This window comes from Eptatretus burgeri, chromosome 2, assembly GCF_056783735.1.
Source record: "Eptatretus burgeri isolate ZD-2024b chromosome 2, Ebu_testis_v1, whole genome shotgun sequence".
Lineage (NCBI taxonomy): Eukaryota > Metazoa > Chordata > Myxini > Myxiniformes > Myxinidae > Eptatretus > Eptatretus burgeri.
Window position 1 is genome coordinate 44,288,008 of NC_140962.1, and position 19,155 is coordinate 44,307,162.

The window sequence follows — 19,155 nt, forward strand, 5'->3', positions numbered from 1 at the left end:
TTTTTGAAATCCTGATATTTTGTTTTAGCCCCGTCACTCAATGGTGAAGAATCACTTCAAAAATTATTGGATCCCGATCTTCACCAAAGTCGAATCAATTCTTCCTCGTCACATACCCAACCTGCCCACCAAGTTTCGTCCGAATCCATCCACAACTTTTTGAGACATCGTGCTCACAGACACAAACAGACAGGAGTGAAAACACACCCCCCATCCACCGAAGGTGAAAAAGAAGAGAAGGAAGAGATACTGAAGGTGTACAGGGTAATAAAACAGGAAAACAATGCATCTGGTCCAGGAAACTTAGCTTTAATGAGCTGGAGGGAGGAACTCATGAACCAGCATTACACGTGAAGGTACGCGGAAGCAGAAACGTTTGAAATCGTCTGTTGTCGTGTGTGTGTGCGTGTGTGCGTGTGTGTGATGTGGTGAAGTAGTCAGGTCCAGAAAGACCCTTTAGTTTTGCAGCAAGCCAAACTGAAAGGACCACATTTGGCTTCATTGGTTTTTCATCTTCATGAATTCGTTGGAGTTAGAAAATGCAAGATGACTTCTTGGTAAATGAGTGTGAAAAACATTGAAGTCCATTTTCATTCATGGAGTATGATGCAGGAGTGAAACTTGTGAAAAATCAACTTGAAAACCAACAGGAAAATTTAAATTCTTTATTTGACCCACATCATCTTTATATTATTCAAAATGTACTTCAACATAATTTTGTGCAAAATAACATGTTTATCAAAATAATCGAATACCTAATTACTTACTTGCATATCCATCAGATTATCAGATTAAAACAAATTATCAGATTATCTTACACCAGTGTTCTGTCCTAAGTTTACAATTTACCAGTCTGTAAAACCACCAAGCCTAGTCCACTGGGTTTTAGGAGAGCAATCCCCGCAGTTATTACACCGAAGGACCACCAGATCAGAGATTTCCTGGTTGTGCAGGTGATAAAACACAGTTATCCATTTCTTCATAAGCCTCACCTTCAGGTTCTGTGATGGTATCGGGTCCTTTCAATACCCTCGTGTTCCAACATCTCCTAAAGACTCTCCACTCAGATGTACAAGGAAGAATATTTCCTTTGTATCCACCTGTACTCCAATGTTATTCATTTTAATAGGCCATCCAGGCTGCAGACAATTTTGTGCTTCGCAACTTGCACTTTTCGAGATGGTCTCGTTCAGTAATAGGTGGTCTATTGTTCTGCAGCATCCTCTTACCTCCCCCTTCTGCTCTGCCTCTCGACCTCCTTGTTGTGTTAGGTGGTGTTAAATCATTTGTTTGTTGTTGGTAGACATGTTATTCGTATATACATATATATATATATATATATATATATATATATATATATGTGAGGCAGTTGGGCTTCTTTAGATTTTGGGATGAGGATGGCGTTACCTTCTGTGAGCCTCTCATCAGTTGCCTTTTCCGCTTGGATAAGTTTGTTGAATGTTCGAGCATAGTGATTGTGGAGAGCATCTAGTTGCTTTAGCCAGAAGTTTGTAATCCCCTCCAGGCCAGGGCTTTGGAAGTCTGGTATTTTTGCGAATTGTCCAAGTTTTTTTTTTTCTTCATCAATTATCACTTGGAGCATTTTCTTTCGATGTTGCTTTTTCCTATACAAGTTTGGGATCAATTCCACCTCTACGTTGTGTTCTTTTTGGTCTACATAAATTCCTTTCCAGAAGTTGTCTCGTTCATCTTTTTTCAAGTGGAATTGACTATTCTGCTTCCGTTTCCCTAGTTTGGGGTAGAATCTTTTTGGATTATTTTCAAGCAGCTCCTTTTGTTATCTCAACCACTGAAGGTGAAGGAGGTTATGTTTTCATCCCTTCCTGTTTGTCTGTTTGTTTGTGTGCAGGATATCTCAAAACGTAGTGGATGGATCCGGATGAAATTTTGTGGACAGGTAACACCTAGACTCCAATGTTATTGACAACAGTGTGTGACAAAGACAAACTGATGAGAATTTGGTGAAGACCCAGATCCGGATCCAGTAACTATAATTTTAAAAGCGATTCTTCACCATTGAGAGATAGTGCTAAACCAATATCTCAAAAAGTTGTGGATGGATTCGGCCGAAAATTGGCGGACAGGTTGGGTTTATGGCAAGGACAAAATGATTCGATTTTGGTGAAGATCCGGATCAGGATCTGGATACGAGAGTTATTTAATTTTTTTAAGTGATTCTTCACCATTGAGATCGGGCCAACAACGATATAGTGCTGTATAGCATAACATTTTAAAAATGTATTGGGCCCGAGATGTTCTTGTGGATCAAGCATTACGTAGCAGAGGTACAAGCTCTACCGAGTGCCCTTCTAATTTTCGTCTGTTGTTGGCATCGTCGTGGTTGTTTTTTCCCCCCTGCTATCATTTCTATTTTGTTTCTTTTCATCTCCCATTGATTCTGTGTCTTTCTCTTCAATTTTGGATTTGTTTTATTGTTTTTTGGATTCTTCTCTTTAGTTTTGGGCTTCAATTTCCCTTGTCGAATTGTTTCCATTCTTGAATTCTCCTTCGTATGCATTCTTTCATGTTGATGTAAACTTGATGAAAGAGCAAAGGCCTTCTTGCATTGTGAACACTTGTGAGGGTGGGGTTTCTCTTTGGGGTGCAACCTTTGATGTCTATATAAATTTGATAAACGGTTAAATGGCTTGTTACACACCGAACACTTGTAGAGCCTCTTATCTCTTTTGTGCACACCTTGATGTTTCAATAGATATGCAGAAGAAGTGAATGCCTTATTGCACTCTGTGCAACGTAGCATCTTGCGTGCATGTATCCTTTGATGTGTGGACAAATGTGATGAACGACGAAACATCTTGTTGCAAACAGAACACTTGTATGGCTTCTCTCCCGTGTGTGATCTTTGATGTTGATATAAATGTGATGAACTAGTAAACGCCTTGGAACACGAAGAACACTTGTATGGCTTCTCACCCGTGTGTATTCTTTGATGTCGCTGTAAATGTGTTGAACGTTTAAAAGCCTTGTTACATATGGAACACATGTGGGGCTTCACTCCTGTGTGCATTCTTTGATGTTCACAAAAATATGATGAACGATTGAATACCTTGTTGCACACAGAACACTTGTAGGGTTTCTCCCCCGTATGTATTCTTTCATGCTCAACTAAATTTGATGAAAAGCGAAAGGTCTTCCTGCATTGTAAACACTTGAAGGGTTTCTCTCCAGTGTGCAACATTTGATGCTTCAATAGATATGAAGAAGAAGTGAATTCCTTATTACACACAGTACACCTGTGTAGCTTCTCACATGTGTCCATGTTTTCTCGACTTTTTAAACGCGATGAGGTGAAGTCTCTTTTGCAAACAGCAAACTTTTGTGGCCTTTCATTTCTTTGGGTCTCTTCTTGCAGGATATTTATACACCTGTTGCAGTGCATGTTGTTCAACACACCACTATATTTGTTAAGGTCTTGAGAAGAACTCCGTGTCAGGCGGCGATTGAAAGGAACTTCTGTTTTCATTAACGCAGAACACTTGGAACAGCAAAACTTTTCCATTTTTATCTCTGCAAAGACAATTCACCAAAAACATCAATGTCACTTTTACAATGAAAATTTTAACTTGGAAAAAAACTTGAAAAAGGAAAACTGTTACGGTTCTAGGAACCGTATGCATACAAACATACAGTTGTCCCGAAGTTAGTTATACCAGAATTATATGTGGAGATACATCCATATCTTGTGTGTAGTGGGAAGACACTGGGAGAGTTGCGATGTTTTTTTAGTTAGATTAATAAATCATTATATCCCCTCCATTACGATCCACGGTGCCATAGCGCTTGCAGCCCTCGGTTCGCTGGCCACAGCGCACCATTGTCCATCTGCTGTCTCCGGAGGCTCGTTTTTCCGAGGCAGAATCTTCACGTCCACGGTTCCTTTTCGGCTTCCCCAAACGTTCCAATTCAATCTTGGCTGTACTACCGTCCACCTTCCTCAAACAAGCGTGGAGTGGGTGGGTTTTCCCGGCCTGGCCGAAATCCCGCCCAAAAAGGGCGGCCCTGTCATGAAGGGCCTGTCCTGTCATGACCCCATGAAGGCCCTGTCCAATCAGGGCGGACGGTGACGTCAGCTTCGCCAAGGCCCCTCCCCACCCAGGGGAATCTATAAATTACGGCACCATCCTCAGAGTAGAGTGAGAGAGTTCGGTGGATTCGTTGGCTGGTTGCAAAGAAAGAAGGAAGGTCGTTAGTTGAGTGGTTGAGTTCTTTGGAGTTCTGGAGATCTGTGGTGGAGTTGGTCCCTTGGTTGTTGGTTGAAGAAGGAAGGTCATGATCACAGAGTGCCTGCTCACGTCTCGCCTCGGCGGCCCGTCTGTTGTGCTGGTCCGAGTACACCCGACCTTGACGGGGTCTCTCGTTGGGTCCTGTCTGTTGCCCCGTTCTACCTTGGACGCCACGCTATCCACCCGGGCTCCTTCGCAGACACGGTCTCCACTCGTGCGGCTGTTGGCCGAACTGCACGACCTCTGTTTGGTGCCGCACCACGGAGCATCCCTTCCCTCGGAACGTTCAGGTACCAAAAGAACTGTGACCTCAGCTCCCTCCCTCCGTGGCTGCAAAAGTCATTTGCCATTCAACTGGGTATATTTTGTCCGAGTGTGTGTGAGTGTGTGGTGCCTGTCCATTAAGTAAAAACTGTTGAAGTTTTTGATTACTGTAATTCTTGCCTGTATTATTCTCACGACAAGTCTGCTCTGTGTCCTCTTTTGTAAATTGCTGTAAAATTGTCGCACTAAATCTCTCTTCTGTCCCCTGCATAACACACCAATAAACCTGTTCCTGTACCACATTTTTCCTCGCCTTGTGTAAATAAATCATTGTAGAAATGTTCCCAGTTCGTTTTCGTCTTTTCCTTCATTGGTCCAGCATGGTTCGGATCTAAGTTTAGCCAGGTTTTTATCCCCGATAATCTGTTCATTCTCGCCGGGTACGTCCTTGGCAGTTCCGCTCGGCTGCATCCGATCCGGAGTTGGGAGTTGGTACGCTACCGTAGTTGGTAGAGTGATCCGGTTCGGGCAAAGCGTACCGAGGGCGTGGTTCCCCGGTAGTCGAAACCGCGTGGTTAATTAGGTAAACTGATTACACCTGGCAGGAAAACCCTACGCTACGTGGTTAAGGTATTTGCGTCCACGGTCGGTTAAGCAACCGCCGCGTCATGGAATTATCCGTGAGCGACGGCCTACAATTCCGGGAGTGTGGTGGGAAACGACGTAACTTCCCCCACCTTGTGGTCGTTCTCGCCACCGGACCCCGGCCCGCAACAGTGTACTCCCACTGATTCTTTCACAATGAGCAAGCTAGTTATCCCAGGCATCCAGAACTAATTACAAATCCCTGCCACATGCAGTGGAACGTCAGGCCTAGCCAGCTGGTTCATGAAAGACCTGGACCAAAAAAATAAAAATAAAAAAAAACTTTACCCAACCAACATCAAGTATATATTGTTCTTTAATTCGACAAGTCCAAACCTCTCTGCCGAAAACACACAAAAGATTGCTTGTAAATGGTACAAGTAGAATGTTGTTGAGGTTCAGACCTTTGGCTTGGGAGGATGATTCATCCACAAACTCGGACTCGACCTTCACTTTCACAATCAAATCTGGAAAACAAAAAAACATCTCATCAAGATAAACTTTAATATTATTAAATAAAAAGGAATTGTCTTTGTTTGGGGGTTGTAAGCATCCACACAAGTGACAACACCCAAACGACAAACCATATCCCAACACCCAGAACTGGTTGAAACCCAGATTCTGAGCTTTTGGAGTAAACGAGTACCATTTTACCAAATACTAGGGAAAAGGACTCTGGCTCATGTTGGCAATAGAAAACTATTTCCAATTTACACACTTTACCAAGATTATTTTAAACCTTTCCTTAACCAGGGAAATACTCAGAAGCAACAGGTAACCAAAACACGTTAACCAGAATCTCTAAATTATGCGAGCACATTGACATGTATCAAGCACTTCATGATGTACTTAACAGAGTAGTGAGCTGTAGAGGCAGTTATAACAAACAACCAGAAGAGAAAGCAGAAGTAGATGAGATAGTTTGTGTTATAAGGTGATGCTAATAAACTGTCTGTGCTTTGTTTAGCATTTGTGCAAGATGTACCAGTTTGGATTCACGATATCACGTATTGATGTTGGGAACCCTGTGGGGGTAATCCCAGCTCAAGGAACGGCCCAACAGAAAGTGACAATCCTTGCAGAGCATGGAGAGTCCAACAAAGAATGCTCCGGACAGCCAAGTCTCTCCGATGAATGCAGATACCAAAAAAATTCCTCATTTTAAAGGGAATAATCCTCCAACCCCAAAGTGGAACAGCAAAGCAATCAGAGCAGTTTCACCAACATCTCTCTTTCATTTCCCCACATCGGTTGTTTCTCTATGTCTCGTTCACACATTTTATAGCTGTGTGACTCATCTCTAATGTGCCAATCACAGGACTGTCCACAATCTCAAAAGCCTTGAACTGTCTGGGCAAATCTTTTCTCAGCTAAGCAGCTGTGCTATCATCCAACAACAATGTCTGATTCTAACCAACGTGGCGTTTTATCTACAATCAACCTAGTTCCCATTTCTCCACTCTTTGGGTTATTCCATGTCAAATCAACAAATTTTCAGAAAAGTTCCAAGTCGACCATCTCAGATTTTCATGATTTTTTTTTGCGTGGGTTGGACAAATATTGAACAGAAAAAAAAATCTCAAATATTAGTTCTGTATTCCAAGGAGTTTTTGAGATATGACCCCTAGAGCATGTCAAGGTTGGTTGAAGAAAAACGACCCCTTAATTATTGTTACGGCTGTGGAAATTCGCATTACACCATAAAGGGTCCTCAGGTGAGATATATCAGTAAGTTCATGTGTAGTTAGCCCAAACCCATTGTATAGAGGGAATATATGTGATCCATTCGGGCTGCGACGCTTCAGTTAGCCGTTTTTCTTTGGCTATTGTTAATTTGGTGCAAGAACAACAACGAACATCGCCACAACCAACATCTCAACGATCACGCCATTCACTACACGACGCCACCTTCCACAACTACGCTACCACATCTTCGCCACTCGCCATTCAACGAGCACCGTGCAGTCACGATCTCCGCGGGACGGATGGGAGGGGCGGAGTGGCAGCGGCGGATTTTTGGATTCTTCATTTATTGTGTCACCCATGTAATTTTTTTGTGTGAAACATATACTAAAATGTCTCCCAAAATATGAATTACCAGGTGTCTACTGCATTTATTTTTTATTTTAGGCCCTTTCAAAAAGGGAAAAATATGAAATTTCATGATTTTCAGGTCAAAAAAAAAAAAAAAACACATGTGGCCTACCTTCAAAATATACGTGCTTGGTATCAAATGAAAGCTCCTTTCATGTACTATAACTGTACCAAATCTCATTAGTTTTATAGCAATCCTTCATGTCCTACCAACCCCATCAATAAAGCCCCAAAACGAATTTGACTCATTATTGGCAATGTCATTTGTGAGCTGTTAAGTCAATTAATTTCTGTGTCTCACTTAAATAAAAATTTTCAGGCATTAAATACCAAAATATCAATGCACAAACCAATTCTCACATGTCAATCAAGGTGATTTTTTTCATTACACATCTCCAACATGATGAATAATTGACCCATCTGTAAGTACCCGGTAATGCTAATGAGTAAAATACACTTCCAGAGGAAATGGTTTTGTTTTTTTGCTTTAATATTTAAAAAAATTTAACATTGAACAATAATGTGTTTCACCTGTAAGCATAAAGAATTAAATTACTAGAGTCTTTAATCTGAAGCTGACTCAGGATGTATTTTTAGCATAGCCTAGTTCTAGGTATGGCATATTTTTAAACTTGGGGTGGTGTGCAAAAGTTTCTGAAAGTTGTAATTTGGAAGCACACCAACAAGATGGACCTGGTCTGCAGAAAACAATGAAAAACTTGTACTGTTGGTTCTATTCTTCAAGAAGAAACAGAATGTCATAAAACAACCTATTGCAGGTAAGGTTTTTATAGTTATTACTAATACAATAAATGCATACAAAGGGCAATTTTCAAATGCATGTCTGATTCTTTCTAAATTATACTGTCTTTATTTTATGAATCAGTAGTTGAGCTAATGTGTGCATTACTTTGATGTGATTGGATTCTAAACAAAACTTGCACAATATTATCAGTGCCTGAATAACTTCAGTAATATGTGATGTATCGGTCATTTGAAGGGATCAACTTTGAAGCTTTCAAGTGGAAATTAACAGTTATTTTGACTAATGGCCTGGCCACACTGACATTGCATTGCTTTGTGCTGCATATTTTGTAAGGTGTTTTGTACTGTGTGCTATAAATAGATTTAACGCACTGGTGTTGATTAGCTTTATTGATGGGGTTGGTAGAACATGAAGGATTGCTGTAAAACTAATGAGATTTGGTACAGTTATAGTACATGAAAGGAGCTTTCATTTGATACCAAGCACGTATATTTTGAAGGTAAGCCACATGTGATTTTTTTGACCTTAAAATCATGAAATTTCATATTTTTTTCCTTTTTGAAAGGGCCTAAAATAAAAAATAAATGCAGTAGACACCTGGTAATTCATATTTTGGTGGACATTTTCGTATATTTTTCACACAAAAAATTACATAGGTGACAATAAATGAAAGGTACTTTAACATGGGTCAAAGTTTCCCGTTTCAGTCGTGCTATTTTGATTTTTTACCATTTTTGAGGGTGGCTGCAGGCCTCATTTTTTTCTAAAATGTATCCGGCTTTATTTTTTCTTTAAAATACCATAAAAGTTGCATTAGGAAAAAAAAATTTCATTGCTTTATCTCAAACAGATGCCAAGAAATGGGTTGCTGAAATTGAAGGATAATTAGGGGTCGTTTTTCTTCAACCAACCTTGACACACTCTAGCGGTCATATCTCAAAAACTCCTTGGAATACAGAACTAATATTTCACATTTTTTCTTTTAAATATTTGCCCAACCTGCAAAAAAAAAAAAAAAAAAATTACAAAAATCCGAGGTGGTCGACCTGGAGGCATTTGTTGATTTGACACGGAATGACCCCTTTGCTTAACAAACATTGTTGATATGAAATGATTCCATGACAAAATTAGAACAGCACTCAATGGACCGCATACCTCCACCAGGCTGAATAGTTTACATTTTGTATCCCACTGATAGGCCAGATCTGTATCCGTATCTGAACCAAAATGTAATTGGCTTGTTCTTGTCACCTCCCCAACTCATCAACCGAGTTTTGCAATAACTCGTCCAAACTTTTTGAAATATTGTAATATACAATAAACTCTCAAATATCGCAGGGGTTAGGTTCTAAGAAAATGCTGCGATAGTTAAAGCCACAATCATGGAAACCATGGTCCAATGGAAAAAGGGGGGTTCAGTTCCTGGGCTTCGAGGAAATCTAGAGGAAGGTGGATGGCAGCCAGAAATAAGCACATCACAACTGATGCAAGATTAGATATAAAGCATGTTAACATTGAAATAAATATGCAAATAAAATCAACAAAAACACACGAGTTTTACCTTTTAAATTTGCTCCAAAACAGAGGGTATTTTTACAAAATCAGAAAGGTGGGTGAGGGTAAACGTATTCCATACTGTTCGGACTGAACTCTGCCGGAAATTGAAAACACAACACTTGGCACAGAGATGATGATGATGATACAGGGGGGAGGGTGGAGGTGAGAAAAATGTGACGTTAAAAACCTGCTCCGGCATAAATCCCTTCACCTCGATTAGTTCCATGAGCTACGGTAGGTAGTTTTCCATGAGACACGGTTGAAATGGAGCTTTCGGTCCCGGGTGCCTCGTGGAAAGGTTGGTAAATGTAAATGCCGGAGAGATCATTGCACAAGTCCACTCAAATTCCAAGTAAATCCACAATTGCGTCTCCCATACATTTTTTTTGGACATCGATCCAAACATTCAGCACCTTTTCTGTCCTTTCAATATGAGGATCATGGGACTGGAATGAGAATATTGAGCTTTGCTGGCAGGAATCCTTACACAGATATTTAACTCATGTTTACTTTCCTGCACAGTCGATTCATTGATCCCGTAAACTGCTGACCACAGATGCCGCACTTTCACTTCTTGCCAATGTATCTAACAACTCAATTGGTTCACACAGTATCATAACCTTTGTTTGCCTTTAGGCACAATTAATTTTGTCCATCATTTTACGTATGGGCACCATTATTAACTGTTGTGTGTCCACTAGATCTTGCATTACAGGATCACCGCATGTCATTTCCTGTTCGATGAAGATTCATTATTAACTATAAGACCCAGTCACACCTTGACGTTTTAGCCAGCAATGGCAACGTATTAAAATGTTTGTAAAACGCTGGCTTACGTTGAACTTTTGATGTTTTTTTTTAAAGATTCGGACGTATTCATAACGACTTGGTCTTATGCATAACGTATTATTAATGGACACAGAACGTTTCGTTGTGTTATAGATAACTTATACCAACGAATGCTGAACCTGTTGTCAGCCTTCACGACCTATGCCCAACGATAGTCTAACTTAGGCATAGCGCGTTGCATGTATCGCCGACGATGACGGGGGGTAGGTTATGAAAAGGCTGCTGCACAACGATTCAAATCATAACCGCCAGAGAAATGGAAGTGTCAACATCACAGTCACACCTTGGCGATCTTGCCAGTGTATGCCGACCTCTGAAAAATGCGTCTAAAATGCTGGCGCACGTCGAATACGGTATGGGTAAGTTTGGTATGCGTGAATAAAACGCTAAAGTACGCTATCATACGTCGTATTAAATGGAGTACGTCTTGTAATTTTAAACATGTTGAAAATTTTACGACGTACTTGCCGTATGACACACGCTCCGCATGCGATGGGAATAAGTTGTACGCACGATATGCGATCGTTGACACACATCGACACACGTTACTTGAAAAGTACTCATAAGTCGAAACACGTCAAGGTAATGGTTAGCGTCAGTGTTCCAGACTCCCGGTTTTTTTTTTTTCTTCGGTATGACGGTGTTCAGTGTACAGTGCGGTTATGATTTAAATCGTTGAGCGGCAGCCTATTAATCATATTATATTATAACCGCACTAGAAATCTAAGTGTCAAAATCACCATCATACCGAAGGAAGGAAGAAAAAAAAAAATTAAAAAAAATAAAACCAGGGAGTCTGGAACACTGACGCTAGCCATTACCTTGATGTGTTTCGACTTATGAGCACCTTACAAGTTACGTCTGTCGATGTGTGTCACCGATCGCGTAACGTGAGTACAACACGTTACTCATAGGTTAGAAATAAGTTTCGGGTACGCTAAACATTACCTCGACGTGTTTTGACTTATGAGTAACTTACAAGCAACGTGTGTCGACGTGTGTCAATGATCGCGTGACGTGCCTACAACTTATGGCCAGCGTTATGCGGAACGTGTGAGTCATACGCTGGCATAAGTCTGAAAATTTCAAGCATGGAAAATTTGAGGACAACCAAAAAGTACAACGTTTAAAGCCAGAGTACAACGACGTATGGCAGTGTTTTTCAGCGTGCTCTCAATGTTATCAAAACTTACCCATAACGTATTCGACGTGTACCAGCGTTTTAGACAATTTTACAAAAATCAGCACAAGCTGGCGAAAACGTCAAGGTTTGACTGGGCCTATAGCTTCATTCCGGTATGCGTATCTGATTACAACAATTAACAATGCATGAGAAACAACAAAAGGTACATAATTGGTAGGTAATTGTACAAGCTGACGCAAAGAAAGACTCAGCTCAGCTCAAAAATCACAATAGGCCGAAATGAAATACCGTGATAACTAAATTGGAACACGATAAGTTGCCAGTGATTGCTCGAAACCCACAATATTTGAGGGTTCACTGGATATAGTTTTTGACCCTATCTCTCAATTATTAAGAATCACTTTAGAAAATAAAAAGAAATTTGCGGATTGGGATCTTCACCAAAATCGAATCAATTCGTTCTTGGTACATATCCAACCTGTCCACCATGTTTCATCCAAATCTGTCCAAACTTTTTGAGATATTGTGCTTACATCATTTTGGTTCCACCTCTAAAGGCCCTGTCACACCTTGACTATCTAGCCAGCGTATGAAAAATTTGTCTAAAACGCTGGCACACGTCGAATACGTATGGGTAAGTTTTGTATACGTTAAAAGCACGCTGGCATACGTCGTAGTACGTTGGCATATGTCGTAGTACGCCGAGCTGTTCGACAAATTTTCTATGCTTGAAATTTTTCGACGTATGCCAGCGTATGACTCGCACGTTCCGCATACACTGGCATGAGTTGTAGGCACGTTATGCGATCATTGACACACGTTACTTGTAAGTTACTCACAAGTCAAAACACGCCGAGGTAATGTTTAGTGTCAGTGTTCCAGACTCCATGTTTTTTTTTCGTTTTTTTTTTCTTCGGCATGACGGTGATGTTGGCACTTCGATTTATAGTGCAGTTATAATACAATATAATTAATAGGCTGCTGCTCAACGATTTAAATCATAACCGCACAAGAAATCAGTGTCAACATCACCGTCATGCCGAAGGAAAAAAAAAACAAAAAAAAAAAACATGGAGTCTGGAACACTGACGGGTTCCTCCTGTGAAGCCCATTTTTATATACCAATTCCCCTAAACGCTGCCAATACGCCATTATACAGTAGCTGTAAGTTAGAAACACGTTCAGTAAGTTCTGTGGTCGTCTGGAAGATGTCAATCAAATACGTCTACATACGTCAATGTGCGTTGGAGATACGTTACACATAGGTTAAAAAGTAAGTTTCGGGTATGCTAAACATTACCTCGACGTGTTTCGACTTATGAGTAACTTACAAGTAATGTGTGTCGACGTGTGTCAACGATCGCGTAATGTGCCTACAACTTATGCCAGTGTATGCGGAACGTGTGAGTCATACGCTGGATACGTCGAAAAATTTTCAACATGCTGAAAATTTGTCGACGTACTCGGCGTACTACGATGTATGCCAGCGTGCTACAAAACCTACCCATAATGTATTCGGCAAATTTTTCATACATCAGCATACGCTGGCTAAAACTTCAAGGTGTGACAGCGGCTTGACACTTCGATGTCTAGTGCAGTTATGATTTGAATCATCGAGCCGCAGCCTATTAATAGCCTACGCCACCACGCGCTATGCATAAGTTAGACTATCGTTGGGCATAGGTTGTGAATGCCAACAACACGCTAAGCATTCGTTGGTACAAGTTATCTACATGTTATCGAAACTTTGTGTACATTACTAATACGTTATGCATACGTCCAACTCATTATGAATACGCCCAAAACATCAACACTTCAGCGTACGCCAGTGTTTTACATACATTGGCCATACGCTGGCTAAAACGTCAAGGTGTGACAGGGTCCTCAAAGGTGAAGAATCACTTAAAGAAATTCTCGTATCCGGATCTTCACCCAAATTGAATAAATTCTTCCTTGTCACACACCCAACCTGGTCACCAAATTTTGTCTGAATACATTTGTAACTTTTTGGTATATGGGCTGTTTCACAATGAGGGTAACAAGTTTGTCTCACAACCACTAAAAATTCAAACTCAATATTTTTATATTTTTATTTCTCCAAATCCAACATTGTTAATTACAATACTTAAATCCAAATTTTTGGAGCATCTGAATGAATATTTCTTATTAAAAATAATACCCCAAAGATGTTAGGAGAGTATTTTTTCAACTACAACAGTCATCTATCTCTAATTCCAGCAATCTCTGTGTGTGTGTCTGTCTGTCTGTCTGTCTGTCTGTCTGCCTGTATGCCTGTATGCGACTGCCGTTTCTCGACGACCGTTGGTCCGATCTGATTGAAACTTGCCAGGAATATTGCTGGGGACTCGAGGATGTGCCTTTTCGAGGTTTGATATCAATCGGACGAGCGGTTCCCAAGTTACGGCCATTTATCTGTCGCCCAATGACATCACGAATGATGTCACAATTGTTTATTTATTTTTTCCCCACAATTGACGCCACAATTCTTCTTCTTCATTTGGTAAGACGTCACAATTGACGCTGGGGACCTGAGTATGTGCCTTTTCAAGGTTTGATATTAATCGGACAAGCGGTGCCCAAGTTATGGCCATTTATTTACCAAACCAATGACAAGACACGGTGCTATGACATCACGAATGACGTCACAATTAATGTTTATTTATTTATTTATTTTTTGTGAATACATTTACAGAGAGAGGGGCGAGAGAGAGAGGAGGCGTCACAATTCAAGAGAGGGGAGAGAGGAGGGACGAGAGAGGGGGGTTGAGAGGGGGGTTGAGAGTGGGGGCGAGAGAGGATGGGCGAGACGAGGGGGAGCGAGAGAGAGGGGGCGTCACAATTTTTCGTTTGATATGATGTCACAATTGACGCTCGGGATCTGAGTATGTTTCCCAGGCGTTTCCCAAGTTATGGCCATTTATGATACGGTTGGTCTGATTCAATTGAAACAATGCCCCAATCCAGTCATCGTTTACGAGAGCGAAGGAACGAAGCTGCACATACTGGCATGAGAGAGGGGGAGAGAGGAGGGGACGAGAAAGGGGGGAAGGGGGTGAGAGGGGGGGGTTAAAAATGCCCCAATCCAGTCATCGTTTACGCACCTACGGGCCCGCACTAGTTAATACAATTCAACTATAACCACAAAATAACAACACTATCAAACTTCAGTGGTTTCCATATGTTCCACAAGTATTATTCCATTACTGGAATTATGATTCAGTATACAAATGAAGTATATTTGTAGAAATATCAATAAAAGACTGAACTAAGTTTCAAATATCCAGAAAAAAGATATGTTTTAATTACCAGTCACTAACAGCACTGCATATGATGGAATTTAGCACAACATTTTAAAACTACATGTACTTTTCTACATATTCTGAAAAAAATTACTAATTTATCTCTGAAAATAAAAGTTTACCACCACAATGAAAAATATGAAGAAAATCACATATTTCTTCCGGAGAGGACATCATTTTTTGACATGAAGCAATACATTCTGTACAAGATATAACTGCAAACTAATACATTTATCTTATAATGCCAATACAAAATACACCAAGTAAGTGAATATAGATGGGATTGACACTTTTTAAAACCGGCTGTATGATTTAGCCCAACAGTTTCTAGAGATGCGATAACTTTGAGATGTATTAGTATTTAGACATTTATTGAACAATACATTTTATTTAATCAAGCAAAAATTATTTAAAGCTATATACAAAATAGGACCTGTCCTTAAAAAAAACAGCAGTACTCCATTACTCCATTGGAGAGCATTGGAGAGCAGGGGAGAGCAGTACTCCATTGAGCGATTTATAGACGAAAGCCTCCAGATTAAGTAGTTCGGATTTCCAACGAAATACTTGGATCAACGGAGGATGCCAAATTTGCGGCTGGTTTTGATTGTAATTTACCCAGGAAAGGTCATGGCTCCAATAATAGTGAGGCCTAGACCATTCAAAAGAGTGAGCTCTTCTGATGGATGTCCATACAAGTAGATAGGTGGGTTCGTGTGATGACCTTTCCCAGAGCGACAGGGTGAGACGATGAGATTTATTTTCCATGATTGAAAAAAACTCATTTAATTTATCAAACCAGAATTGAATCATTTCCAGATGAGGGCTGTTTCACAATGAGGGTACCAAGTTTGTCTCACAACCACAAAAAATTCAAACTCAATATTTTTATTTCTCCAAATCCAACATTGTTAATTACAATACTTAAATCCAAATTTTTGGAGCATCTGAATGAATATAGTTTATTTATAGCCAGCAAGTAGTTTCCTTATAACTCGTGGCAGTTTAAGTGTTTCCGGAGAGGACAAATTTTTGACGGACACATGTAAGGCAATCAGTGCAGGCCATGCAAATAGAAGGTTATTGGTTACACTCAAACTTTGTAGCATAATAACAGTGCAGGTATATACACACAATAAACTTTTTTTTAAACCTTTATTTATATTAAAAAAAATTATTCTACAACATGCATTTCCAGAGAGGACATTTTTTGACAGACAAACGGTGTGACATATTTATTGAGGGTGAAATAAATATTCATAGTCTGAAATGAATAATATGTTGTGGACAAAGTACAGAAGAGGTATTAAATAATTGATGCAACAACAAATAAAAGTCCAAATTTCTGCTTGTATTTGTTTATACACTGTGAATGCAGTGTACCTGGAGAAAATGAGACAGCTATTTGTCAAAAAAAAGGCAATTTTTATGCCATTTTGCCAAAAATTTACATTTTTTGTCAAATAAAAAGTGGTCCAAGTTGTGCCATCACTAGTACCAACTACTGGCCCTAATGACGGAGATACAACAGCCTCTCATTTAGCTATTTAGCATGCAAGGGTACAAAATACCAGAAATGACCATGACTGTGAAACAGCCCATGAGCAGAGAGTGATGCAGCTGCTGTATATGTGCATCAATGGAATTGGTTGAAGTTAGTGTGGAGGACTAAACCTTTAAATCCCATAAATAGCAATAATCAGATCAACCAATACACTCAATCAAAGTTAACATTGCAATCCCTCCATCCATTGGGACCAGACTCAGTACAGAGTATTGGTGCTGCACAAGCAGTCTCCTTGGCTAGTGAGCACAATCCTTGACTGGTCACCACTCCGACACAGGATACCAGCAAGCTGGCACTAATTTTGCCGACCTCAGAAGGATGACAGACAGAGTCAACCCCACCTGGTATTAATTCAACAGTCGAGTGGGATTTGAATTCAGGATCATAGGGTCCCAAACCCACCACCCGAACCATTAAGCCAACAACAGGCATAAACATTACAAGAACATGCACAAATCTTCAATTTTATAGCAATATTTTCACACTTTCCTCAATTAAACAAGTTATAATGAACTCTGAAAAAAAAAGAGAGAGAGAGGGGAGAAAGAGAGAGAGGAGAAAGAGAGAGAGGGGAGAGAGAGAGAGAGAGGGGAGAGAGAGAGAGGACAGAGAGAGAGAGGAGAGAGAGAGAGAGACAGAGAGACAGAGAGACAGAGAGACAGAGAGACAGAGAGACAGAGAGACAGAGAGAGAGAGAGAGAGAGAGACAGAGAGACAGAGAGAGAGAGACAGAGAGAGAGAGAGAGAGGGGGAGAGAGAGAGGGGAGAGAGAGAGTAAGAGAGTGGAGAGAGAGGAGAGGGAGAGGGAGGTGGTGCTTCACTTTTACAAGATTTTTACAATAAACAATAATAATAAAAACTAGAACATGAAGAATGAACTTGTGCTTCAAACCTTCGCTTTGAGAGAACAAATCATCGACGAACTCGTTCTTGATCTTCACCTTCACAATCGAATCTGAAACGTAAACAATCCATGAAAACCATGCAAACTCGCAGGAACACCACGACACAAGTGACAAGTCGGCGAAGCGGAGTGAACGTCGGTCACGTACCGGGTCCCAACTCCTCATCGTCGGGTGAATTGACCACGGACACGCGGACCTGCGGAAGAACCTCCCGGACAGAGCACGTTCCCTCCATCCGAGTTGCTCGTCGATCCCGGCGGGGTCAGTCTGTGAACTTCACCGGAGAGATCTTGGGTCATAGCGCACCGCACGGTACTTACTGCATGGTGAAATAAAGGAGAGGACGCTAAATGATGGTACAGTAAAGGAGAGGACGCTAAATGATGGTACAGTAAAGGAGAGGACGCTAAATGATGGTACAGTAAAGGAGAGGACGCTAAATGATGGTACAGTAAAGGAGAGGACTGGAAAGGAAAGGAAAGGAAAGGAAAGGAAAGGAAAGGAAAGGAAAGGAAAGGAAAGGAAAGGAAAGGAAAGGAAAGGAAAGGAAAGGAAAGGAAAGGAAAGGAAAGGAAAGGAAAGGAAAGGAAAGGAAAGGAAAGGAAAGGACAACCCACTGTGGTACGCGAGTAGTGAACCTGAGGCGTTTCGGTGAAAACAAACCACGTGCCTTCGAACCCTCTATATTCACCGTTTCTCGGAAGCAGATTCGCTCACGCTCAAAACACGTGACTGACGAAATGATGAAGAAACCGTACGTCGGAAACCGTTCAGCGGAGGAAATTGAAACTTCACCACTTGTTACATGACCACGTGATATAGTGGTCACTCTTTTGAGGTCACAACATAGGCCAAAGGTCAACGTAGGCCAAATTTCTAAAATTGTCAATTTTATCCGATTGGCTTTAAATTTGAAGAGGATTTGCGCATCAGGTTGCTGAATTCAAGCACCAATATTTTTTGAGGTCAAAATGTCAACATTGGCCAAATTTCTGAAATTGAGAGATCGCATTAAAATTATATACATATATATTGTTACGAATCTGGAAAGCATGCGCACTCAACATTCAGGTCCCAAAGTTAGTTATGCCGGTAAGTACGTGTGTAGTCAGGTTCCCTTTCCTTTTTGTTTAGTCGGAGGCTCGAAAACGTGCGTCGTGACGTCTTCAGTAAGGTTATTATATCCAACGAGCCATCGAATAAACCATCCCATCTGCATGATCCATCCCCCATCACGATCCATTACCCACCCACTGTCTACAAACACTCTGACTTGCCAGGGCAGGGTCTTGCAGCCGTTCCTTGCCGCTCTCACCAACGCAACATGGATACTGTTACTCTTCGAGAGTGGAGCCACGTGGAGAATGCGGGGTCTCTGAACAGGGGGCACGGCTCCGCCCCTGTGGGGTGCGGCCGTGGGCCAATGAGGGACGGACAGCGAGATGATTCTCGCCAAGGCCCCTCCCCGTGTGGGAGGAGATATATATATCTCGGAGACTCGGAGGGTCGTCGTCGTCGTCGTCCAGAGCAGTGCGAAAGCTGTGTGTGTGTGTGTGTGTGTGTGTGTGTGTGTGTGTGTGTGTGTGTGTGTGTGTGTGTGTGTGTGTGTGTGTGTGTGTGTGTGTGTGTGTGTGTGTGTGTTTCATGAGGGAGGCAGATAAAGATTCCCGAGCACGCTCTGAGAAGAAGTCCTGGAGTTCTGGAGTGGTCACGTTCATCACGGTGGCTGTTACGGGGAGAGGAGTTCTGTGGACCCCGACCATTCACCACCCGAGCTCC

General features: G+C 41.2%; 1 protein-coding gene across 1 annotated transcript; it reads right to left on the reverse strand.

Annotated features, from left to right (window-relative positions):
* Nucleotides 1–651: 651 nt before the first annotated feature.
* LOC147031940 (uncharacterized) lies at nucleotides 652–18,069 on the reverse strand. Its single transcript, XM_085869175.1, has 5 exons — nucleotides 17,994–18,069; nucleotides 17,524–17,695; nucleotides 17,364–17,426; nucleotides 5,579–5,641; nucleotides 652–3,549 (listed from the first exon to the last, which is right to left on the reverse strand). The coding sequence occupies exons 2-5, from the start codon at nucleotides 17,609–17,611 to the stop codon at nucleotides 2,294–2,296; spliced, it is 1,470 nt and encodes a 489-aa protein (XP_085725301.1). The 5' UTR covers nucleotides 17,612–17,695; nucleotides 17,994–18,069; the 3' UTR covers nucleotides 652–2,293.
* Between the last annotated feature and the right edge of the window lie 1,086 nt (nucleotides 18,070–19,155).